Here is a 26127-nt window from a genome sequence, read left to right as displayed (position 1 = left end):
ACTTTCAAAAGGCATTTAAGAAAATACCACACAAGAGACTTACTCAGAAAATAGAAGCAGAGGGAATTAAAGGGCTGATGGTAATTTGGGTATAATTGGCTAAGGGAGAGGAGGCAGTGAGCAGTGCTGAGGGATGTTTTTCTGACTGGAGGGAAGTATGCAGTGGGTTCCCCAGGGGTCGGGATTAGGACCATTGCTTTTCTTGTTATATATAACTGACCTGGACTTGGGTATAGGTGGACAAGTTTGAAGTTTACGGATGATACAAAACTTGGCAACGTAGTAAATAGTGAGCATAGTAGTAGCAGACTTCAGAAGGACAGAGACAGACTGTGAAATGAGCAGACACAAGGCAGATGAAATTAAATGAGGATAAGTGTGAAGTGATACACTTTGGGAGAAACAACAGGGAGAGGCCGTATAATCTAAATGGGACTATTTTGAGGGGGTGCAAGAGCAGAGGGACCTGGGGGTCCATATTCACAAATCTTTGAAAGTGCCACGGCAAGTTGGTGAGGCAGTTCAGAAAGCGTATGGGATACTTGGCTTTGTAAATATGGCCATTGAATACAAAAACAAGGAAGTTACACTAAGCCTTTACAAATCACTAGTTAGGAACATAGGACAGGAGGAGGCCATTCAGCCCCTCGAGCCTGTTCCACCATTCAATGAGATCATGGCTGATCTGCGACCTAACTCCATACACCCGCCTTTGGCCCATATCCCTTAATACCTTTGGGTAACAAAAACCTATCAATCTCAGATTTAAAACTAACAATTGATCTCACATCAATTGCCGTTTGCGGAAGAGAGTTCCAAACTTCTACCACCCTTTGTGTGTAGAAGTGTTTCCTAATTTCACTCCTGAAAGGTCTGGCTCTAATTTTTAGACTATGCCCCCAGTCCTAGAATCCCCAACCAGCGGAAATAGTTTCTCTCTATCTACCCTATCTGTTCCCCTTAATATCCTGAAAACTTCGATCAGATCACCCCTTAACCTTCTAAATTCTGGGGAATACAACCCTAATTTGTGTAATCTCTCCTCGTAACTTAACCCTTGAAGTCCGGGTATCATTCTGGTAAACCTACGCTGCACTCCCTCCAAGGCCAATATATCCTTCCTAAGGTGTGGTGCCCAGAACTGCTCACAGTACTCCAGGTGTGGTCTAACCAGGGTTTTGTACAGCTGTAGGGTTTTGGCCTCAGCTGGAGTCTTGTGTACAGTTCTGGGCACCACACTTTAGGAAGGATGTCAAGGCCTTGGAGAGGGTACAGAGGAGGTTGACCAGGATGGTACCAGGGATGAGGGTCATCAGTTATGTGGAGAAATTGGAGAAGCTGGGATTGTTCCCCTTAGAGCAGAGAAGGTTAAGAGGAGACCTAATAGAGGTGTTCAAAATGATGAGGGGTTTTGATTGAGCAAGTAGGGAGAAACTGTTCACTCTGGCAAGTGGGTCGGTAACCAAAGGTCACAGATTTAAAATAGTTGCTAAAAGAACTAGAGGGGAATGAGGAGAATTGTTTTCACACAGAGGGTTGTTAAGATCTGGAACGCACCATCTGAAAGGATGCTGGAATCAGGTTCCACAGGAACTTTCAAACGGTAATTGGACATGTACTTGAAGAGGACTAGTTTGCAGAGTTCTGGGGATAAAGCTGGGGTTTGGGACTAAATTGGTCAGCTCTTTCAAAGAGCCGGCACAGGCACGATGGGCCGAATCACCTCCTTCTGTGCTGTTAGATTCTATGATCAGTGTGAAGTTGCTGGTGTCTCTTAAGGATGTTAGAGCTTTTAAAGCTCTTCCCACAGTCAGGACATTGAAAGGGTCTCTCGTCAGTGTGAACTCGCTGATGTGCCAGCAGGTGGGATGACTGAGTGAATCCCTTCCCACACACAGAGCAGGTGAACGGCCTCTCCCCAGTGTGTAGGTGTTGGTGTTGCTCGAGTTCCCGGGGGCTTTTAAAACTCTTCCCACACTCAGAACATTTAAAGAGTCTCTTCCCAGTGTAAGCTCGCTGGTGTCCCTTCAGCTCCCCAGAGCTTTTAAAGCTCTTACCACAGTAAGGACAGTTAAATGGTCTCTCATCAGTGTGAGCTTGCTGGTGTTGCTTCAGTTTCCCGGGGCTTTTAAAGCTCTTCCCACAGTTAGGACACTGAAATGGTCTCTCATCAGTGTGAAGAAGCTGGTGTCCCTTCAGCTCCCGGGGGCTTTTAAAGCTCTTCCCACAGTCAGAACATTGAAATGGTCTCTCCCCAGTGTGAACTCGCTGATGTACCAGCAGGTTGGATGACACACTGAATCCCTTCCCACACACAGAGCAGGTGAACAGCCTCTCCCCAGTGTGAACTCGCTGGTGTGTTTGCAGGTGGGATGAACAAACAAATCCCTTTCCACACACGGAGCAGGTGAACGGACTGCCCCGGTGTGACTGCACTGTTGAACTTCCAATGCAGACGGGGAACTGAATCCCTTCCCACCGTCCCCACCTTTACCCGGTTTCTCCCCGGTGTGACGGTGCACGTGTCTCGCCAGGTCAGGTGATCGGCTGAATCCGCGTCCACACGCCGAACACGTGTGCGGTTTGTCATCGCTGCTTTCTCCTTCCATGTGCAAAGGCCGATGATATTCAGGTCCTGATGAATCGAGTGACTCTGTCAGATCTTGACATAACGTTTGGTCTGAGCTTCCCGCCTGTAACTGCTCCACTTCTATAACCCTGTAAATTGAGATCAGAAAAGGATCAGAGGCAAACTGTTGTTTAATTTTCCCCTTTCCGACCCTAGGAGCAGTGAAGCTGATTTTCAGGCTCCAGCTGCTGCACAGGTTGGTTGAAAGGATCAGCAGTAATGGCGGCTGCAATACCCACAAGCCCCCGTGCTCCAGAAAGTGCTCTGTTGACTCTGAGTCCCGCGCATGTGCTCATGGCCCCCGCGCTCTCCCTCCTGCTCCACAATCGCCCGTCCCGATCGGTCCGCAACGCGCATGCTCAGCGCACAAAACCCCGCAGTTGGAACATCGGGCGCGCATGCGGAGCTGCAACATCTGGTACGCGTGCGCGGCTCAGGTGGGGGCGAGTCGGTGTTTCGCCTCAGCCGCCAGGGAGGTGCGCATGCGCAGGTCGACCCAACATTCTTTCTGTCAGCAATCACTCCCTCGTTTCTTTAATAAAAACAGAAACTGCTAGAAATACTCAGCAGGTCAGGCAGCATCTGTGGAGAGAGAAACAGAGTTAACGTTTCAGGTCGATGACCTTTTGTCAGAACTGCTTGTTCTTTAGTGTCAGTCAGTGGCTCAGTTGGTAGCACTCTTGCCTCTGAGGCATATAGTTGTGGGTTCAAGTCCCACTCCAGAGACTTGAGCACAAAAATCTAGGCTGACGCTCCAGTGCAGTACTGAGGGAGTGCGGCACTGTCGGAGGTGCCGTCTTTCGGATGAGACGTTAAACTGAGGCCCCGTCTGCTCTCTCAGGTGGATGTAAAAGATCCCATGGCACTATTTCAAGAAAGAAAGACTTGCATTTATATAGTGCTTTCATGACCACCAGATGTTTTGAAGTGCTTTACAGCCAATGAAGTACTACAATGAAGTAGTCACTGTTGTAATGTGGGAAAGAGCAGGGCAGTTATCCCCAGTCTCCTAGCCAATGTTTATCTCTCAATCAACATAAAAAGATAGATTATCTGGTCATTATCACATTGCTGTTTGTGGGAGCTTGCTGTGCGCTAATTGACTGCCGTGTTTCCTACATTACAACAGTGACTACACTTCAAAAGTACTTCATTGGCTGTAAAACACTTTGGGATGTCCAGTGGTGGTGAAAGGGGCTATATAAATGCAAGTCTTTCTTTCTTCATTGGTCTCACCAGCGATCTCTTCTAGCTGATGGTTGATTGACATTACAAGAGGATTTGAGTACAGGACTAAAGAAGTCTTACTCCAATTATATAGGGCCTTGGTGAGACCACACCTGGAGTACTGTGTACAATTTTGGTCTCCTTACCTAAGGAAGGATATACTTGCCACAGAGGGAGTGCAACGAAGGTTCACGAAATAACAACAGAAAATGCTGGAAAAACTCAGCAGGCCAGGCAACATCCGTAGAGAGAAAATAGAGTCGACGTTTTGGGTCTAACCCTTTTTCAAAACTGGAAAGGAAATGAAATAGATCGAAAGGCAGGGCTGGGAGAGAACAAAAGAAGTTAAAGACATTAAGAGGTATTCAAAACAAGACGAGGTGGTGATAGGACTAGTGGAGACAAAAGACGGCTCTAGAGTAGGTGTGAAATGTTCTGGCAGAATGGGAGACAGCTGCCATGTGGGAGAGAGAAAAGAAAGGAGGTGGGGGGGGGGGGGGGAAGGGCCAAAACAAAGATGTGGATAAAATATAAGCAAAAATGTAATGGGGGCCGAGGTTATGATCTGAAATTGTTGAACTCGATGTTGAGTCCGGAAGGCTGTAAAGTGTCTAATCGGGAGATGAGGTGCTGTTCCTCGAGCTTACGTTGAGCTTCATTGGAACAATGCAATAGCCCGAGTACAGTGAGGTCTGAGTGGGAATGGGGCGGTGAATTAAAATGACAGGCGACTGGACGCTCGGGGTCACCCTTACGGACTGAACGATCACGAGATTTGTGGTGTATGTGCCTTTAAGAGCAATTGTGGTGTATGTGCCTTTAAGAGCCCCAGGTGTGCATAATGCCGGTAATTGCCACTTGGGCTATATAAGCCTGTGTATTGTGTATATCCTTTAGAACCCCCCCCAGACTTGCTTAGTAAATACCTATGAACCAACTCCTGTCTTCAGTGTCTTTATCTACACACGGACACTACAGTGGCGACGAAGTGGAAACGGACTTACCCGCAATTCGGCAGCACCTCAAGGACATCGATTCCTCCAGCGTCCAGAAGACTCAAGGAAGTTATAGAAACTGTGGTTTCACCAGCTGGCCAAGCTGGTGGCAGGTACTGCGCTAATCCTTCCTGGGCGTCAGGCTGGAGCTCCAGCGGCGGGCTCTACAGCTGAGACAGGCAGCGAAATCGGAGGCAAGCAATAACGGACTGGGAGGGTGCACTCGAGAGACAGCCGGCGCGGCAAGCAGGTCAGCGTTTAGACCTCCGTCGGGAACGAGTCTCCAACAGTGAATAAATGGAAACCACAGTAAAACAGCGTTGTTATCGGTAGCAGCGGCGGGAAAGCGCAGGAAGCGCCATATCGTTTTTGAAATGCCTAAGTCTGGCAATATTGATGCTTTTGATAACAAAACAGAGCCTAACTTTGGCAATATTGATGTTTTTGATAACAAGATAGAGGATTGGACCACATATGTAGAAAGAGTGGAGGTGTTTTGCACCGCAAATGGAATAGAAGGTGAAAAAAAAGCTTCAGTGCTTCTGGATCTAATGGGCGCAGAAACATACAAGCTGTTACGCAACTTAATCACTCCAGCCGAACCGATGGACAAGAATTTTGAGGAGATTGTTGATACCCTACACTGCCAATTCGAGGCAGGACTTGCAGATTCTCTGCAAGACAAATTAATCTGCGATCCCCTAAGTGTAGAAACACAAAAAAAGGTATCTTCTGGAAAAGATTTAACACTGGACAAGGCTTTCAGTGCAATAGGAGCGGCAAAGATACAGCAACGGCCACAGGACTTCGGCACCCATGAAATGACACGGGGTTTCGAGAGATGTTATCGCTGCGGCAGATCCACCCATGACCAGAGGGATTGCTGGTTCAAAGAAAAAGCATGCAGGCGATGCGGAAAGATGGGACACATTCCACGTGTATGCCGATCTGAAAATAAAAAATCCACTAACGGGAAAAGAATCAATAAGGAAAAGCACAGAAAGGTACAAATGATGACGGACAGTAGCTCCAAAGACCAGAAGAGCGATAGCGACTCCGGGAACAAGAGACTAAGCTCTCTCAAATTACATAATGTAATTGCCAATGAAGATTACCAGACCATTTGGGTTACCCTCACAATAGCAGGGTCCCCAGTTAAAATGGAGCTAGATACAGGATCAGCCCTAACCGTAATAAATCGACGAGATTACGAGAGGCTATTTTCGCATATACCTCTAAAAGACACATCCATTATCTTAAAAACATATACGGGCCAGAAAGTATACCCCAAAGGAAAAATAAAGGTGCCTGTGGTATACAACGGCAAAGGAATACTAAAGTTGTATTTATACATTCTACAAGATGGTGGTCCACCGTTGTTGGGACGTGAATGGATAAGGAAGATACGTTTAGACTGGCACTCCATTCAGGCACTGACAGTGACCAGTAAGGAAAAAAACAATGATGACATCATACCTGAACGATTAAAAGACATCTTGGCCAACGCCAAAGAAGTGTTTCAAGAGAAACTAGGAACCTTGAAAGGCATCACCGCCTCAATAAAAGTGGAAGATGCAGCAATTCCAAAATTTTTTAAGGCAAGACCGGTGCCATACGCAATACGTCCGGCAGTCGAGGCAGAGCTGGAGAATTTGGAAAAGGCAGGCGTATTATCCAAAATAGATTGGAGCAAATGGGCAACACCCATCGTTCCAGTCATGAAAAAAGCATTGAAAAATAACTCTGAGGAACAGAGAAAAATTCGCATCTGTGGGGACTTTAAGGTGACTGTAAACCCGGTCCTTCACACGGTACAGTATCCTCTTCCGAGGATAGAAGATATTTTCGCCTCACTATCCGGAGGAAAACGTTTCACAAAAATTGACTTGGCACAGGCATATCTACAGATGGAGGTTGAGGAGACCTCTAAAATGTATCTCACAATAAACACACACAAAGGCCTGTACCAGTACAATCGACTGGTTTTTGGAGTAGCAACAGCTCCAGCTATCTGGCAAAGAGCTATGGAGCAAGTCCTGCAAGGGATTCCGGGGACTCAGTGTTACCTGGATGACATCCTTATAACAGGAGAAAACGACAACGGGCACCTTGCCAATTTGGAGCAGGTGCTCACTAGGCTGAAAGAATGGGGCCTACGAGCAAATCGCCCCAAGTGCGAATTTTTCCAAAATCAGATATCATATTGTGGCCACATAATTAATAAGGAAGGGTTGCATAAGTCACCTGAAAAAATTGAAGCAGTTATAAAAGCCCCAGCACCTCAAAATGTTTCACAATTGAGGTCATTCCTGGGATTAATAAATTACTATCATAAATTTTTACCAAACTTATCAACTATTCTACACCCTCTTAATGATCTTCTACACACAGGAGTGATTTGGAAATGGAACGAAGACTGTAAACGTGCCTTCCATAAATGTAAAGACTTAATCACATCCGAGAAAGTTTTGGCTCATTACAACCCATCACTACCAATCAGACTGGCGTGCGATGCATCCCCTTACGGCATAGGAGCGGTATTGTCCCATAGATTCCTTGATGGCTCGGAACGGCCGATAGCTTTTGCGTCACGCTCATTGAACTCAGCTGAGCGTAACTATTCCCAGATAGACAGGGAAGCACTCAGCCTGGTATGGGGAGTGAAGAAATTCAACCATTACCTACACGGACAAAAATTTACCTTGCTGACTGACCATCAACCCCTCATCTCCATATTCAACCCTAAGAAAGGTGTCCCCATTATGACGGCACAAAGACTACAGAGGTGGTCCCTTTTTCTAGGGGCACACCAATACAACATTGAATACAAAGGGTCAAAACAGCATGGGAATGCTGACGGTTTATCGCGCCTGCCGTTGCCAACGATAGAAGAGGCACCTACAGTAGACCCAGTAGAGATATTCCACTCTACCATAGTGGAATGTCTACCGGTGACAAATTCTGCCATTGAAAGGGAGACAAGAAATGACCCGACTCTCTCACGGGTCTACGATTTAACAGTGAAGGGATGGCCAGCACATGGCGAACCACTGTTGCCAGCATTCTCGCAAAGAAGAGAACAGCTGTCAGTGTGCCAAGGAACCTTGATGTGTGGATCCAGAGTGGTGATTCCACCCAAACTCCAGGATAAAGTGCTAAAGGAGCTTCACGAGGGGCATCTGGGTGGAGTGAAAATGAAGAACCTAGCTAGGGCGTTTGTATGGTGGCCAGGTATCGATGGAGACATCGAAGAAATGACCAAGAGCTGCCTAGGATGCCAGAAGGTCCAAAATGCTCCGCCACAGGCCCCTCTACATCCATGGGAGTGGCCCTCATCTCCCTGGCAAAGGGTGCACATCGACTTTGCTGGTCCATTTATGGACTCAATGTTCTTAATCGCAGTTGATGCACACTCCAAGTGGCCGGAGGTAATAAAGATGTCCTCCACCACCACGGAAAAAACCATCACAGTATTAAGGACCATATTTGCCAGGAATGGGCTGCCGGAACAGATATGTTCTGATAATGGACCGCAATTTGTGTCCGAAGAATTCAGAAAGTTCTTAAAGAACAATGGGGTAAAGCACTACACGTCCGCCCCATACCATCCCGCCACCAATGGATTGGCTGAAAAAGGTCTGGACAAACCTTTAAGAAGGCCATAAAGGCCATGGGTAATGAAGACATAAAACTTCAGCACAAGGTGGATAACTTCTTATTTGCATATAGGAATGCAACACATATGGTTACAAACCAAACTCCCGCCATGATGTTCTACAATAGAAACCTAAGATGCCGGCTGGATTTGGTCAAGCCCAACATCCGAAGGGACGTGGAGAACCGGCAGTTTCAGGGCATGAATGAAAGGCCAACTAGGGCCTTCCAGATAGGCCAACCGGTTTTGGCCCGGGACTACCGTACCGAGAAATGGCAGCCTGGAACTATCTGCACACGACTAGGACCACTGATGTATACCGTGGACATCGGAGAAAGCATAATAAGGCGCCATGCTGACCAAATCATCAAGTCATCCGAAAAGGGACAACCTACACCACCACGCTATACATCTAACGATGAAGTAGAGATACCCATATCTACCTCCGATCCGGTGATACTGGAACCCGATGAACCTGACACTGGCCTTCAAGCCGAATCAGCCTTGCCAGAAGAACCTACTACACCACCAGAAACTACTACACCCCCGAGGCGTTATCCGGACCGAGTCAGGAAGCCTCCTGAGAGACTAACTTATAATTAATTAATACAGCAATGTATATTATTTTGCATATAACATGTAATTAATAATTACTTAAAATATGATGTACTAGTTCGCTAGAAGGGGAGGAATTGTGGTGTATGTGCCTTTAAGAGCAATTGTGGTGTATGTGCCTTTAAGAGCCCCAGGTGTGCGTAATGCCGGTAATTGCCACTTGGGCTATATAAGCCTGTGTATTGTGTATATCCTTTAGAACCACCCCCCAGACTTGCTTAGTAAATACCTATGAACCAACTCCTGTCTTCAGTGTCTTTATCTACACACGGACACTACAAGATTGATTCCTGGGATGGCGGGACTGTCGTATGAGAAGAGATTGAGTAAACTAGGCCTGTATTCGCTTGAATTCAGAAGAATGAGAGGGGATCTCATTGAAGCATACAAAATGATTACAGGGCTTGATAGGGTGGATGCTGGGAGAATGTTTCCCTTGGCTGGGGAGTCTAGAACCAGGGGCCACAGCCTCAGGATAAAGGGTCGGCCATTCAGGACTGAGATGAGAAGAAATTTCTTCACACAGAGGGTGGTGAATCTTTGGAATTCTCTACCCCAGAGGGCTGTGGAGGCTCAGTCATTGGGTATATTCACAACAGAAGTCGATAGATTTCTGACCAGTAAGGGCATCAAGGGATATGGGGATAGGGCCGGTGAATGGAGTTGAGGTGATGATCAGCCATGATCTCATTGAATGGTGGAGCAGGCTCGAAGGGCCGAATGGCCACTCCTGCTCCTACTGGGGACAGCAAGAGTCCGCGCATGCGCACACGGGACTGCGGTTTGGGCCGAGTCTGGCACAGCGACCCCTCCCGGTCACCAAGGGTAACAACCGCGCATGCCCGGAGGACAGCAAACCCCTCCCCCACTCGGAGCTGCGCCTGCGCACTCGGATCCTGCCGGACGGAGTCGGCGCGGGGCATTCCGGGAAAGGCCTTGATGTCGGTTCCAGAGTCGCGATCAGTGATGCAAAGTGAGTTTTCTCCGCTCCGATTGGGTGGAGAATCGCGCGGGGTGGATCGGGAGAGAATAAAGAGAAATAGAAAAACCCGAGAGTTCGCGAGGCCCCGGACCGAGCGGCATCAGTTGGATGGCACACGTGATCTCCTTGGGGACACATGACCCGGGCCCGCGGCCTGATTGACGGGAGCTTCCGACCGATAAGGAGCGAGCGGGGCGGGTCTGGAGGAGCGAGCCGGCGGCGGGTCCTCCAACCAATCGGGGAGCCCGAGGGGCGGGACTAGCGCCGGCTGATTGTCTGATTCGCAGGGCAGGGAGTTTCTCCAGTCCCTTGTTCAAGGCCCGGGGCCAGTGGAGGCTGTGGGCCTTTATTCCCCTTATTGGACACAAGGCTCTTTGTCTCAGGCATAGGGTGACGTCGCACTGAACTTTCCTCCCTCCTTTACACAGATGGCTGCCGTTAACCTGGGCCTGTAAGGGGAAGAAATCCCCGCAACTGCAATCACGGAATCTTCAGGTTATTATTCGGGGCTTGCCTCCTGCACGAGTTGTATATGAAGTCTCCCCACCTACCGACCGGTCCATTACTCCCCTCTGTCGCGATTCTTACCCGCTGAAACATCGCGCTCCCGGCTTCAGCTCCTCTCCGTCCAGCTCCAGTAACGCACTGCGCATGCTCAATATACCGGCCCCTCCCGCGCCTGCGCACTGGGCTCCTGTAGCCTGGGTGCGGCACGTGGTCCACCGCGGGGAATGCTGGGTAAAAGCCCCCCATTGAAAGACCAGATTAGTGAATAGAACATGATTTACTGTGATCGGATTGAGGACTGAACCATGTTCATTCCAGTGGTGATGGTTTGTTTCTGCTGATCTTAATAACCCCTGTATCTGCGCAAGAGATTAATATTCTGTATAAATAGTGAATAAATAAAGCTCGAGGAACAGCACCTCATCTTTCGATTAGGCCCTTTATAGGCTTCTGGACTCATCTCGTTCGCCTTCCACCACATCAAACCCCAAGCTTGCTCCGTTTGAGTACACGACTTGTGGGTGTCATAGAATGAACTGTAGTGTCTCACTTACACTCATCTGCCATCAATTGGTCCAGGCAGCGGGCGGACGAGGGGGTCATTCGACCTGACTGCTAGTGCGCATGCTCGGGGGCAGTGGAGTCCCAGGACCAGCCGCTAGTGGGCATGCTCAGGAGCAGCAGAGTCCCAGGACCAGCCGCTAGTGGGCATGCTCAGGAGCAGCAGAGTCCAAGGACCAGCTGCTAGTGCACATGCTCAGGGGCAGAGTCCCAGGACCAGCTGCTAGTGGGCATGCTCAGGACCAGCAGAGTCCCAGGACCAGCTGCTAGTGGGCATGCTCAGGGGCAGCAGAGTCCCAGGACCAGCTGCTAGTGGGCATGCTCAGGGGCAGAGTCCCAGGACCAGCTGCTAGTGGGCAGAGTCCCAGGACCAGCTGCTAGTGGGCATGCTCAGGGGCAGAGTCCCAGGACCAGCTGCTAGTGGGCATGCGCAGGACTAGCAGAGTCCCAGGACCAGCTGCTAGTGGGCATGCTCAGGGGCAGCAGAGTCCCAGGACCAGCTGCTAGTGGGCATGCTCAGGGGCAGAGTCGCAGGACCAGCTGCTAGTGGGCATGCTCAGGGGCCCAGAGTCCCAGGACCAGCTGCTAGTGCGGATGCTCAGGGGCAGTGGAGTCCCAGGACCAGCTGCTAGTGGGCATGCTCAGGGGGCAGCGGAGTCCCAGGACCAGCTGCTAGTGGGCATGCTCGGGGCAGAGTCCCAGGACCAGCTGCTAGTGCGCATGCTCAGGGGCTGCAGAGTCCCAGAACCAGCTGCTAGTGGGCATGCTCAGGGGCAGAGTCCCAGGACCAGCTGCTAGTGCGCATGCTCAGGGGAATTGGAGTCCCAGGACCAGCTGCTAGTGGGCATGCTGAGAGGGAAGCAGAGTCGCAGGACCAGCTGCTAGTGGGCATGCTCAGGGGCCCAGAGTCCCAGGACCAGCTGCTAGTGCGGATGCTCAGGGGCAGTGGAGTCCCAGGACCAGCTGCTAGTGGGCATGCTCAGGGGGCAGCGGAGTCCCAGGACCAGCTGCTAGTGGGCATGCTCGGGGCAGAGTCCCAGGACCAGCTGCTAGTGCGCATGCTCAGGGGCTGCAGAGTCCCAGAACCAGCTGCTAGTGGGCATGCTCAGGGGCAGAGTCCCAGGACCAGCTGCTAGTGCGCATGCTCAGGGGAATTGGAGTCCCAGGACCAGCTGCTAGTGGGCATGCTGAGAGGGAAGCAGAGTCCCAGGACCAGCTGCTTGTGGGCATGCTCAGGGGCAGCAGAGTCCCAGAACCAGCTGCTAGTGGGCATGCTCAGGGGCAGAGTCCCAGAACCAGTTGTTAGTGGGCATGCTCAGGGGCAGCAGCGACCTCGGACCAGCTGCTAGTGTGCATGCTCAGGGGCAGCAGAGTCCCAGGGCCAGCTGCTGGTGCGCATGTTCAGGGGCGACACTCTGGGTAACGGTCGTTAACGGTTGAAGAGTCGGAATTACCGGCGAAAACGAGTTTTCTCAGCTGGACGTACAAGCGGAGAGAGACGGGGAAATAAATGGCGGTAAACACATCCCGGGAAGCGAACGGAGCGGATTTAGCCTCGCGGAGCGGGTCAGACTTCCTCAGCGACACGTGACCCGGGCCCGCGGCCTGATTGACGGGAGCCTCCGACCAATAGGGAGCGAGCGGGGCGGGGCTGGAGGCGCGAGCCGGCGGCGGGTCCTCCAACCAATCGGGGAGCCCGAGGGGCGGGACTAGCGCCGGCTGATTGTCTGATCCGCAGGGCAGCGAGTTTCTCCAGTCCCTTGCTCAGGGCCCGGGGCCAGGGGAGGCTGTGGGCCTTTATTCCCCTTATTGGACACAGGGCTCTTTGTCTCACAACACACTGGCTCAGGTTTTAATACAGACTTTTTAAATTCATCAATAAAAGCAGTTAAACCTGGACGCTTCTGCAGAATAAACTTTTCAATATTTGGGAGTAAAAGTACAAGTTTTTTTTCCCTCTGGGGAATTTGTTATTAGTTTCAGGAAACAACAACAACCACTTGTATTTATAAAGCGCCTTTAATATAGTGAAACGTCCCAAGGCTCTTCACAGGAGCGTTAGAAAACAAAAATTGACACCGAGCCACATCGGGAGATATTCGGGCAGATGACCAAAAGCTTGGTCAAAGAGGAGAGAGAGGTGGAGAGATGGAAAGGTTTAGGGAAGGAATTCCAGGGCTCAGGGCCCAGGCAACTGCAGGCACGGCCACCAATGGTGGAGCGATTAAAATCGGGGATGCTCAAGAGGCCAGAATGAGAGAAGCGCTAATATCTCGGAAGGTTGTAGGGGCTGAAAGAAATTACAGGGATAGGGAGGGGCGAGGCCACGGAGGGATTTGAAAACAAGGATGAGAATTTTAAGGATGAGACACTTGAGGAAAAGCAGGGAGTGGGGGAGGGTCACTAATTCTGTTCTGCGACAGTCTGTATCTCCCCTCTCCTCCACACTGGGATTTGTGGTAGTTAAAGGGACAGCGATTCTTCTTGTTCTGTGAGATTGTAATTAAAGGGACACTACTCTGAGATGGCTGCGAACCTTTAGTGCCGCCAGCCTTTCTAAAACATCTTCCTTTCTTTGAAGATCTGTGTGAACTCGCTGGTGACTCAGCAGGTTGGATGAACTCTGAAACCTCTTTACACAGTCAGAACATTTAAAGGGGGTCTCATCGGTTCTGGGGCAGGAGGGATCTGGTTAACAGTGATCACAATATCATTAGGTTTAAAGTATTTATGGAAAGGGACAAAGAAAAATCAATGGTGAAAATACCCAGCTGGAAGAGAGCCAATTTCAGTGATTTGAGAAGGGATTGAGCACAGGTGGACTGGAAACAAAGATTGTCCAGGAAAACAGTGAATGACCAATGGCAGGCCTTCAAGGCTGAGATAGTTCGGGTACAAACCAAACATATTCCCATAAGGAGGAAAGATGGGGCATCCAAAGCTAGAGCTCCTGATGACAAAGGATATCGAGGTTAAATTAAAACAGAAAAAGGAAGTTTACAACAAATGTCAGGTACAGAATATAGTCAAAAAACAGGCAGAATACAGAGAGTGCGGGGGAAATGAAACAGGATATAAGAAGGGCAAAGAGAGAATATGAGAAAAGATTAGCGGGTAACATAAAAGGGAACCCAAAAATATTCTATAAACATATGAAAAGTAAAAGGATAGTTAAAGGAATGGTGGGGCTGATTAGTGGAGCTCTAAGAACATAAGAAATAGGAGCAGGAGTCGGCCACTTGGCCCCTCGAGCCTGCTCCGCCATTCAGTGAGATCATGGCTGATCTGATCTTGGGCTCAGCTCAGCTCCATTTCCCTGCCTGCTCCCCATAACCCTTCACTCCCTTATTGTTCAAAAATCTGTCTCTCTCCACCTTAAATATATTTAATGACTCCGCCTCCACAGCTCTCTGGGGCAGAGAATTCCACAGATTTACGACCCTCTGTGAGAAGAAATTCCTCATCAGTTTTAAAAGGGCGACCCTTTATTCTGAAACTATGCCCCGAGTTCTAGATTTCCCGAGGGGAAACATCCTCTCTGCATCTACCTTGTCGAGCCCCCTCAGTATCTTATATGTTTCAATAAGATCACCTCTCATTCTTCTGAACTCCAATGAGTATAGGCCCAGCCTGCTCAACCTTTCTTCATAAGTCAACCCCCTCATCTCTGGAATTAACCTGGGGAATCTTCTCTGAACTGCCTCCAATGCAAGTATATCCCTCCTTAAATAAGGAGACCAAAACTGTACACAGTACTCAAGGTGTGGTCTCACCAATACCCTGTACAGTTGTAGCAGGACTTCCCTGCTTTTATACTCCAGCCCCCTTGCAATAAAAGCCAACATTTCATTTGCCTTCCTGATTACTTGCTGTACCTGCATGGTAACTTTTTGTGTTTCATGAACAAGGACCCCCAGGTCCCTCTGTACTGTAGCATTTTGTAATCTCTCTCCATTTAAATAATAATTTGCGTTTTTGTTTCTCTTACAATTTGCCAACCGGATTTATCCCGACTCTCTGTTTTCTGTTCGTTAGCCAATCCTCTATCCATGCTAATATATTACCCCCAACTCCGTGAGCTCTTATCGTGTGCAGTAACCTTTTATGTGGCACCTTATCGAATGCCTTCTGGAAATCCAAATGCACCACATCCACTGGTTCCCCTTTATCCACCCTGCTCGTTACATCCTCAAAGAACACCAGCAAATTTGTCAACATGATTTCCCTTTCATAAAACCATGCTGACTCTGCTTGACTGTATTATGATCACACGGAGGCAGAGGGCGTGGCTCAGGTATGAATGAGTACTTAGCATCTGTCTTCACAAAAGAAGAGGATGATGTTAATGTCGCAGTAGAGGAGGGGGGAGTAGAGAAATTGGATAAAAATGGATAGAAAGGAGGTGCTCAATAGGTTGTCATCACTGAATGTTAACAAGTCACCCGGTCCAGATGCGATGCATCCTAGGTTGCTGAGGGAAGCTAGGGTGGAGACAGCAGAAGCTCTGACCACAATCTTTCAATCTCCCTCAGATATATGGGAGTGGTGCCAGAAGACTGGAGGATTGCAAATGTTACACCCCTGTTTAAAAAAGGGGAGAGGGATAAACCTGGTAACTACAGGCCAAATCAGTCTAATGTCAGTGATGGGTGAACAACTAGAGACCATTGTCAAGGACAAAATTAATTCTCACTTGGAGAAGCCAGTGTGGATTTGTTAAAGGTAAATCATGTCTGACTAACCTGATTGAGTTCTTTGATGAAGTAACAGAGGGTTGATGAAGGTAGTGCAGCAGATGTTATATATATGGACTTTCAAAAGGCATTTGATAAAGTACCACACAAGAGACTCACTCGGAAAATAGAAGCACAGGGAATTAAAGGGCTGATGGTAATAATTGGCTAAGGGAGAGGAGGCAGTGAGCAGTGCTGAGGGATGTTTTGCTGACTGGAGGGAAGTATGCAGTGGGTTCCCCCAGGGGTCGGGATTAGGACCATTGCTTTTCTTGTTATATATAATTGACCTGGACTTGGGTATAGGTGTACAAGTTTGAAGTTTACAGATGATACAAAACTTGGCAATGTAGTAAATAGTGAGCATAGTAGTAGCAGACTTCAGAAGGACAGAGACAGACTGTGAAATGAGCAGACACAGGGCAGATGAAATTAAATGAGGATAAGTGTGAAGTGATGCACTTTGGGAGAAACAGCAGGGAGAGGCCGTATAATCTAAATGGGACTATTTTGAGGGAATGCAAGAGCAGAGGGACCTGGGGGTCCATATTCACAAATCTTTGAAAGTGCCACGGCAAGTTGGTGAGGCGGTTCAGAAAGCGTATGGGATACTTGGCTTTGCAAATAGGGCCATTGAATACAAAAACAAGGAAGTTACACTAAACCTTTACAAATCACTAGTTAGGCCTCAGCTGGAGTTTTGTGTACTGTTCTGGGCACCACACTTTAGGAAGGATGTCTAGGCCTTGGAGAGGGTACAGAGGAGGTTGACCAGGATGGTACCAGGGATGAGGGACTTCAGTTATGTGGAGAGATTGGAGATTGTTCCCCTTAGAGCAGAGAAGGTTAAGAGGAGACCTAATAGAGGTGTTCAAAATGATGAGGGGGTTTTGATCGAGCAAGTAGGGAGAAACTGTTCACTCTGGCAAGTGGGTCGGTAACCAAAGGTCACAGATTTAAAATAGTTGCTAAAAGAACTAGAGGGGAAATGAGGAGAATTGTTTTCACACAGAGGGTTGTTAAGATCTGGAACGCACCATCTGAAAGGATGCTGGAATCAGGTTCCACAGGAACTTTCAAACGGTAATTGGACATGTACTTGAAGAGGACTATTTTGCAGTTATGGGGATAAAGCTGGGGTGTGGGACTAAATTGGACAGCACTTTCAAAGAGCCGGCACAGACACAATGGGCTGAATCACCTCCTTCTGTGCTGTTAGATTCGATGATCAGTGTGAACTCGCTGGTGTCTCTTAAGGCTCTTAGAGCTCTTCCCACAGTCAAAACATTTCACGGGTCTCTCATCAGTGTGAACAAGCTGGTGTGACAGGATGGTGGATGAATGATTGAATCCCTTCCCACACACTGAGCAGGTGAGCGGCCACTCTCCAGTGTGAAATCGTTGGTGTCCATTCAGCTCCCGGGAGCTTTTAAAGCTTTTCCCACAGTCAGAACATTTAAAGGGTCTCTCGTCAGTGTGAACTCGCTGATGTACCAGCAGGTTGGAGGACCGAGCGAATCACTTCCCACACACAGAGCAGGTGAACGGTCTCTCCCCAGTGTGTAGGTGCTGGTGTCGCTTCAATTCCCGGGAGCGTTTAAAGCTCTTCCCACAGTTAGAACATTTAAAGGGTCTCTCGTCAGCGTGAACAAGCTGGTGTGACAGGAGGGTGGATGAATCAGTGAATCCCTTCCCACATTTGAAGCAGGTGAACGGCCTCTCCCCAGTGTGGAGGTGCTGGTGTCGCAGCAGGTTGGTTGACCGAGTGAATCCCTTCCCACACAAAAGGCAGGTGAATGGCCTCTCCCCAGTGTGAGCTCGCTGGTGTCCCTTCAGCTCCCCAGAGCTTTTAAAGCTTATCCCACAGTGGGAACATTTAAATGGTCTCTCATCAGTGTGAGCAAGCTGGTGTCTCAGCAGGGTAGATGAACCAGTGAATCCCTTCCCACACACGGAGCAAGTGAACGGCCTCTCCCCAGTCTGAGCACGCTGGTATGTCATCAGATCCCGGAAGCTTGTAAAGCTCTTCCCACAGTCAGAACACGTAAATGGTCTCTCATCAGAGTGAATAAGCTGGTGTCCCTTCAGATCCCCGGAACATTTAAAGCTCTTCCCACAGTCAGAGCATTTACACGGTCTCTCATCAGTGTGACCAAGCCGATGTCTCAGCAGGGTGGATGACAGAGTGAATCCCTTCCCACACTCGGAGCAGGTGAACGGACTGTCCCCGGTGTTACTGTGCCAATGAACTTCCGACACAAACGGGGAACTAAAACCCTTCCCGACATCCGCACCTTGACCCAGCTTCTCCCCGGTGTGACGGTGCACATGTCTCGCCAGGTCAGGCGATCGGCTGAATCCGCGACCACACACGGAACACGTGTGCGGTTTGTCATCGCTGCGATCGCTGCTTTCGCCTTCCATGTGCAAAGGCCGATGATATTGAGGTCTGGATGAATCGAGCGATTCCGATCTTGATGTGATGTTTGGTCTGAGCTTCCTGTCTGTAAATGCTCCACTTCTAAAACCCTGTAAAATAATTAGAAAGGGTTAAGAGGGAGAAGGGTGTGTCAGACACCGCGCATGCGCCACATGACCCAGCCCGCACCGTGCATGCTCAGTACACCACCCCTCCCCCACATGTCTCTCCTGCGCCGGGCGCTGATTCTTGGCCGTGGCCGATGTCGGTTCCCAGTCGGAAGGCGGGGGGGTGAAAGTGAAGTTCGCTAAACATCCGAATGCGATCCCAGCGAGACGGAAAATCCGCACCTCAGTCGGTGGCGGCCCAACACGGCCCCGAGCCCGTCACCCCGCAACCCGCTCACCGCCTGATTGACGGCAGCTTCCGACCAATATGGGGACAGTGGGCGGGGCTGGAGGACCAGTAGAGGGCGGTGGGTCCTCCAACCAATCCGGGGGCCCGAGCGGCGGGGCTTCAGGGAGCTTCACTCAGCGTCAGAGCAGCACCTGCCCTGGGAGTGTTTGACGGAACAGTGTAGAGGGAGCTTTACTCTGTATCTAACCCGTGCTGTACCTGCCCTGGGAGTGTTTGATGGGGCAGTGTAGAGGGAGCTTTATTCTGTATCTAACCCGTGCTGTACCTGCCCGGGAGTATTAGATGGTACATTGTAGAGGGAGCTTTACTCTGTATTTAACCCATACTGTAACTGCCCTGGGAGTGTTTGATGGGACAGATGTAGAGGGAGCTTTACTCTGTATCTAATCCATGCTGTATCTGCCCTGGGAGTGTTTGATGAAACAGTGTAGAGGGAGCCTTACCCTGTATCTAACTCGTGCTGTACCTGCCCTGGGAGTGTTTGAGGGGACAGTGTAGAGGGAGCTTTACTCTGTATCTAACCCGTGCTGTACCTGCCCTGGGAGTGTCTGATGGGGCAGTGTAGAGGGAGCTTTACTCTGTATCTAACCATTGCTGTACCTGGCCTGGGAGTGTTTGAAATATATCGCCGGTCCTTCATCGTCACTGGGTCAAAATCCTGGGCCTCCCTCCCAAACAGCACTGTGGGTGGACCTTCACCACACGGACTGCAGCGGTTCAAGAAGGCAGCTCACCACCACCTTCTCAAGGGCAATTAGAGATGGCCAATAAATGCTGACCTTGCCAGCACCGCCCACATCCCAGGAATGATTTTTTTTTTAAATTCCTACCACAGTCGTTAATATAGGAATAACACTATTTAATATATATATATAAATCCATAAGTATATAAATATATAGACATAAATATATGTACAAAAATACATTTGACAACTTTGACTAGTTTCTCCTGCCTGATGTAAACCAAACCCACAGTCACCGACACCAATCTCCTCCTGTCTGATATAAACCAACCCCATAGTCACTGACACCAATCTCCTCCTGTCTGATATAAACCAACCCCACAGTCACTGACACCAATCTCCTCCTGTCTGATATAAACCAACCCCACAGTCACTGACACCAATCTCCTCCTGTCTAATATGAAGGTGGACATCCAATGGCTAACATTCAAGGAAATAATGCATAATTTGCAACAAACATATATTCCTCCAGGGCATAAAAACCCAAAAGGAAAAGTGATCCAAACGTGGCTAACAAAAGAAATTAAAGCTAGTACAGGAAACTTTCGTTTAAACGGCAGTTAAATATCCGGAACGCTCTATCCACCGGCAAAATTCAGGAGTCGGTTCAGATAACTTTTTTTACTTTGTTATTTTTTTACTCATTTGTGGCTGTGCAAGTGTCTAGCTGAAGCAGTTGCTAAGCTACAGAGACGCTTGCAAGCTGAGCTAATTGTTTTGAAGCTGTTGCTAAGCAACAGGGTTTGTTGCTTCAGACAGAGCTCAGAAGCTCCGTATGTTTTAACTATAGCGCTCGGTTCTCCGGCAGTTTTGATGGGCCGGCACCAGCTCGGTCCCGTCCGTGCCAGATACCAGAAAGTTTCCTGTAGTAAGTTAAAAGGAGGAAGCTTATAAAGTTGCCAGAAAAAGCGGTCAGCCTGAGAATTGAGATCTTTTTAGAAATCAGCAAAGGGGGACCAAGAAATTGATAAAGAAAGGGAAAATGGAATATGAGCACAAACTAGTGAAAAATGTAAAAACGTATTGTAAAAGCTTCTACAGGTATGTGAAAAGGAAAAGACTGGCGAAGGTAAATGTAGGTCCTTTACAGTCAGAGATGGGAGAATTTATAATGGGGAAATGAGGAAATGTCAGAGAAATTTAATAAATACTTTGTTTCTGTCTTCACGGAGGAAGACACAAAAAACCTCCCAGAAATACAAGCAAACCAAGGGTGTGGCGAGAATGAGGAACTTAGAGATTATTAGTAAATAAACAATACTAGCAAAATTAATGGGACTAAAAGTCAATAAATCCCAAGGACTGGATGACCTACATCCTAGTGTTTTGAAAGAGGTGGCCATTGGGATAGTGGACGCACTGGTTGTAATCTTCCAAAATTCTATAGATTCTGGAATGGTTCCTGCAGACTGGAGGATAGCAAATGTAACCCCGCTATTTAAGAAAGGAGGGAGAGAGAAAACGGGGAACTACAGACCTGTTAGCCTCACATCAGTAGTTGGGAAAATGCTGGAATCTATTATAAAGGATGCAATAACTGTGCACTTAGAAACTAATTGTAAGATGTAAGAGAATGTTTCCCTTGGCTGGGGAGTCTAGAACCAGGGGCCACAGCCTCAGGATAAAGGGTCGGCCATTCAGGACTGAGATGAGAAGAAATTTCTTCACTCAGGTGGTGAATCTTTGGAATTCTCTACCCCAGAGGGCTGTGGAGGCTCAGTCATTGGGTATATTCAAAACAGAAGTCGATAGATGTCTGACTAGTAAAGGCATCAAGGGATGTGGCGATAGGACCGATGAATGGAATTGAGGCAGTAGATCAGCCATGATCTCATTGAATGGCAGAGCAGGCTCAAGGGGCCGAATGGCCTGCTCCTGCTCCTATTTCTTATGTTTTTAGAATCCAACTCCTGCAGTCACTTGTGAACTCGCTGGTGTCTCAGTAGACTGGTTGACTGAGTGAATCCCTTCCCACACATGGAGCAGGTGAACGGCCTCTCGGCGATGAGTTTCCAGCTGGGTCAGGTAACTGGATCCTTTACCAGTCCCCACATTTCCAAGGTTTCTCCGTAGTGTGGGTGTCCTGTGTCTGTCCAGGTTGGATGATCGGTTGTAGCCTCGTCCACACACAAAAATACGTGGACGGTTTCTCCCCGCTGTGAATGGTGCGATGTTTTTCCAAGCTGTCTAACTGGTTAAAGCTCTTTCCACAGTCAGTGCACTGGAACACTTTCACTCGGGTGTGTGTGTTCGGTGCTTTTCCAGTCACACTGATATTTGAAATCTTTTCCCACAATCTTTTCTCCTTCCACATTCAAAGGCTGATGATATTCAGGTCCTGATGAATGGGGTGACTCTGTCAGATCTTAATGTGATGTTTGGTTTGAGTTTGCGGTGTGTAAATGCTGCCCTCCTCGCAGCCTGTAAAAGGAGTTTACAAAAGCCATCACTGTGAGTCCAGGATAGAAATTGACAAGATTCTCTCCTCCTGGTTCCTGGCCACGGGGGCCGCGCACGCGCCCTACTGCCCCCCGAGCCTCTCAAGATGGCAGCCGTTACCCCGGGCTTGTCACCGGGAGAAAGCCCCGCAGCTGCCGCCCCGCTCGGGGCAAACGCCCGGCCCAGAGGCTCTTGTTTGGGGCCTGAGGCCCACCCCGGGTGCGTGTGAAGCGGATAATGTTGAGAGTTTTAATAATGGGGCCTGGGGCCGCACTCGGGCTGTGTGAAGCCCACGCCCCCCCGGGGTTTATTAACCCGCTCCCTCCACCCATCTCTCACCTGCTGCCTCACCCACAGTCGCCACCGTCGCCCGCGCATGCTCAGCTCACTGCCCGGGCGATTGACGGGAGCTCTGGACCAATAGGAAGGGCAGGGCGGGGCTGGAGGACCGAGCGGGCGGTTGGTCCTCCAAACAATCGGAGTGTGTGAGGGGCGGAGCTTGCGGCACCCTGGGTCATGGTGACCATAGAAACATAGAAGATAGGAGCAGGAGTAGGCCATTCAGCCCCTCTAGCCTGCTCCACCATTCAATGCGATCATGGCTGATCATCCAAGTTCAGTACCCAGTCCCTGCTTTCTCCCCATACCCCTTGATCCCTTTAGCCTTAAGAAATATATCCAACTCCTTCTTGAATATATTTAATAAACTGGCCTCTACTGCCTTCTGTGGTAAAGAATTTCACAGGTTCACCACTCTCTGGGTGAAGAAATTCCTCCTCATTTCAGTCCTAAATGGCTTACCCCTTATCCTTAGACTATGACCCCTGGTTCTGGACTCCCCGACCATCAGGAACATCCTTCAAGCATCTAGTCTGTCCAGTCCTGCCAGCATTTTATAAGTTTCAATGAGATCCCCTCTCATTCTTCTAAACTCCAGCGAGTACAAGCCCAATCGTTGCAATCTCTCCTCATACGTCATTCCTGCCATCCCAGGTATCAGCCTGGTGAATCTTCGCTGAACTCCTTCCATGGCAAGAATATCCTTCCTCAGATAAGGCGACCAAAACTGCACACATTACTCAAGATGTGGTCTCACCAAGGCCCTGTACAACTGCAGCAAGACATCCTTGTTCTTGTACTCAAACCCTCTCGCTACAAAGGCCAACATACCATTTGCCTTCTTAACCGCCTGCTGCACCTGCATGCTTACCTTCAGCGACAGGTGCACAAGGACACCCAGGTCTTGTTGCACTTCCCCTTCTCCCAATCTATTGCCATTCAGATAATAATCTGCCTTCCTGTTTTTGACACCAAAGTGGATAACCTCACATTTATCCACGTTATATTGCATCTGCTATGCTTTTGCCCAATCACCCAACCTGTCCAAATCATCCTGGAGTTTCTCAGCATCCTCCTCACAGCACACACGCCCACCTAGCTTTGTGTCATCTGCAAATTTGGAGATATTACTTCTAGTTCCCTTGTCTAGATCATTAATATATATTGTGAATAGCTGGGGTCCAAGGACCGATCCCTGTGGTACCCCACTAGTCACTGCCTGCCACTCGGAAAAAGACCCGTTTATTCCAACTCTTTGCTTTCTATCTGCCAACCAGTTCTCTATCCAAGTCAATACCTTGCCCCCAATCCCATGTGCCTTAACTTTACACCACCATTAAACCATCACAAACACTGTCAGCGCAGGCAGCTGGTGAGAGAACCAACACGCGGGAATAACCTACTTGACCTCGTCCTCAGCAATCTACCTGTTGCAGATCCGTCTGTTTATGACAGTATTAGTCGGAGTGACCACTACACAGTGCTTGTGGAGACCAAATACTCTCCACACACTGAGGATCCCCACCATCGTATCGTGTGGCACTACCACCGTGCGAAGTGGGATAGATTAAGATCAGATCTAGCAGCTCAAAATTGGGCATCCATGAGGCGCTGTGGCCCCACAGCGGCAGCTGAATTGTGTTCCACCAAAATCTATAAACTCGTGGCCCTCACTCCTCCATCACCATTAAGGCAGACAACCAGCCCTGGTCAATGAGGAGTGTAGAAGATTCAACCCGGCCAATTACCGTCCTGTCAGCCTGCTCTCAATCATCAGAGTGATGGAAAGAGTCATCAAGCAGCACCTAGTAACCAATAAGGGGTGGAAGTGATGTTACAACTGTACAGAGCGCTGGTTAGACCCGATCTGGAGCACTGGATTCAGATCTGGGCTCGGCCCCTCAGGAAGGATATATTGGCCTTGGAGAGGGAGCAGCGCAGATTCACCAGAATGATCCCGGGGCTAAAAGGGAAAAATTATGAGGACAGTTTGCACGGACTCGGCTTGTATTCCACTAAAGATCGAAGATTAAGTGGTGATCCAAACTAGGTTCACTGTCAGACAGTTCGACAAGTCAGACGTTAATCACCTCTAGACCTATGCTGGCAGGTAAAACCCCAGACGGTTTATCCAGAATAATAAGAACCCCTGTAACTGAGCTGGAGTTTAAGATCAGCAGAAATGAAACCCAACTATCAGAGTGAACATGGTTCAGTCCTGGATGTGATTAACAGCAGCAATAACAGCAGAATCCAACTCCTGCCGTCACATGTGAACTCGCTGGTGTTTTAGCCGGTCGGATGAACGGGTGAATCTCTTCCCACACACGGAGCAGGTGAACGGCCTCTCCCCAGTGTGAGTGCGTTGGTGTGTCAGCAGATCCCTTGTGCTTTTAAAGGTCTTCTCACAAACAGAACATTTAAAAGGTCTCTCATCAGTGTGAACCAGTTGGTGTGTCAGCAGATCCTTTGTGGTTTTAAAGGTCTTCTCGCAGACAGAACAATTAAAAGGTCTCTCGTCACTGTGAACAAGTCGGTGTCTCAGCAGGTTGGATGACCAAGAGAATCTCTTCCCACACACGGAGCAGGTGAACGGCCTCTCCCCAGTATGAGTGCGTTGGTGTGTCAGCAGATCATTTTTGCTTTTATACTTGTTCTCACAGTCAGAACACTGAAAAGGTCTCTTATCAGTGTGAACAAGTTGGTGTGTCTGGAGCTTAGACAACTCTGTGAATCCCTTCCCACACACAGAGCAAGTGAACGGCCTCTCCCCGGTGTGAATTCGCTGGTGTGTCACAAGGCCGGATGATTTAGTGAATCCCTTCCCACACACAGAGCAGGTGTACGGTCTCTCTCCGGTGTGACTGTAATAATGAGTTTCCAGCTGGGACGGGTATTTGAATCCCTTCCCACAGTCCCCACATTTCCACGGTTTCTCCATGGAGTGGGTGTCCTCAAGTCTCTCCAGGTTGGCTGATCAGTTGAAGCCTTGTCCACACACAGAACACGTGTACGGTTTCTCCCCGCTGTGAACGGTGCGATGTTTTTTCAGGCTGTGTAACTGGTTAAAGCTCTTTCCACAGTCAGTGCACTGGAACACTCACTCGGGTGCGAGAGTCTTGGTGCTTTTCCAGTCACACTGATGTTTGAAATCTTTTCCCACAGAGAGAACAGACAAACATTTCTCCTTCCACATTCAATGGCCGATGATGTTTGAGTCCTGATGAATGGAGTGACTCTGTCAGATCTTGATGTGATGTTTGGTTTGAGTTTGCAGTGTGTAAATGCTGCCCTTCTCACAGCCTGTAAAAGGAATTTACAAAAGCCATCACTGTGAGTCCAGGATAGAAATTGACAAGATTCTCTCCTCCTGGTGCCTGGCCAAGGGGGCCGCACATGCGCCCTGCTGCCCCCTGAGCCTCTCAAGATGGCGGCCGTTACCCCGGGCCTGTCACCGGGAGAAAGCCCCGCAACTGCCACCCCACTTGGGGCAAACGCCCGGCGCCTCTTGTTCGGGGACTGAGGCCAACACTGGGTGTTTGTGAAGCGGATAATGTTGAGTGTTTTAATAATGGGGCCTGGGGCCGCACTCGGGGTGTGAGCAGCCCGCGTCCCCCCGGGGTTCATGAACCCACTCCCTGAGCTCGGGGTGTGAGCGGCCCGCGTCCCCCCGGGGTTCATGAACCCGCTCCCTGAGCTCGGGGTGTGAGCGGCCCGCGTCCCCCCGGGGTTCATGAACCAGCTCCCTGAGCTCGGGGTGTGAGCGGCCCGCGTCCCCCCGGGGTTCATGAACCCGCTCCCTGAGCTCGGGGTGCGAGCGGCCTGCGTCCCCCCGGGGTTCAGGTTCATGAACCCGCTCCCTGAGC

The 26127-nt window shown here is 49.3% G+C and overlaps 1 protein-coding gene and 1 pseudogene across 1 annotated transcript; both read right to left on the bottom strand.

The window, feature by feature from the left end:
• Positions 1-621: 621 nt before the first annotated feature.
• Positions 622-10756, bottom strand: LOC147118532 (uncharacterized). The gene is made up of 2 exons (XM_085983932.1): positions 10692-10756; positions 622-2488 (listed from the first exon to the last, which is right to left on the bottom strand). Exons 1-2 carry the CDS (start codon positions 10754-10756, stop codon positions 1738-1740), a joined length of 816 nt encoding a protein of 271 aa, XP_085840058.1. The 3' UTR covers positions 622-1737.
• Positions 10757-13171: 2415 nt separating this feature from the next.
• On the bottom strand, positions 13172-25547 carry LOC147118531 (uncharacterized; annotated as a pseudogene).
• Positions 25548-26127: the final 580 nt, after the last annotated feature.

This window comes from Somniosus microcephalus, chromosome 4 (genome assembly GCF_052327205.1).
Source record: "Somniosus microcephalus isolate GS21.2 chromosome 4, FLI_Smic_1.0, whole genome shotgun sequence".
Classification (NCBI taxonomy): domain Eukaryota; kingdom Metazoa; phylum Chordata; class Chondrichthyes; order Squaliformes; family Somniosidae; genus Somniosus; species Somniosus microcephalus.
Note: the sequence above shows the minus strand (reverse complement) of the source record. Positions and strands in the feature narration are given on the sequence as shown.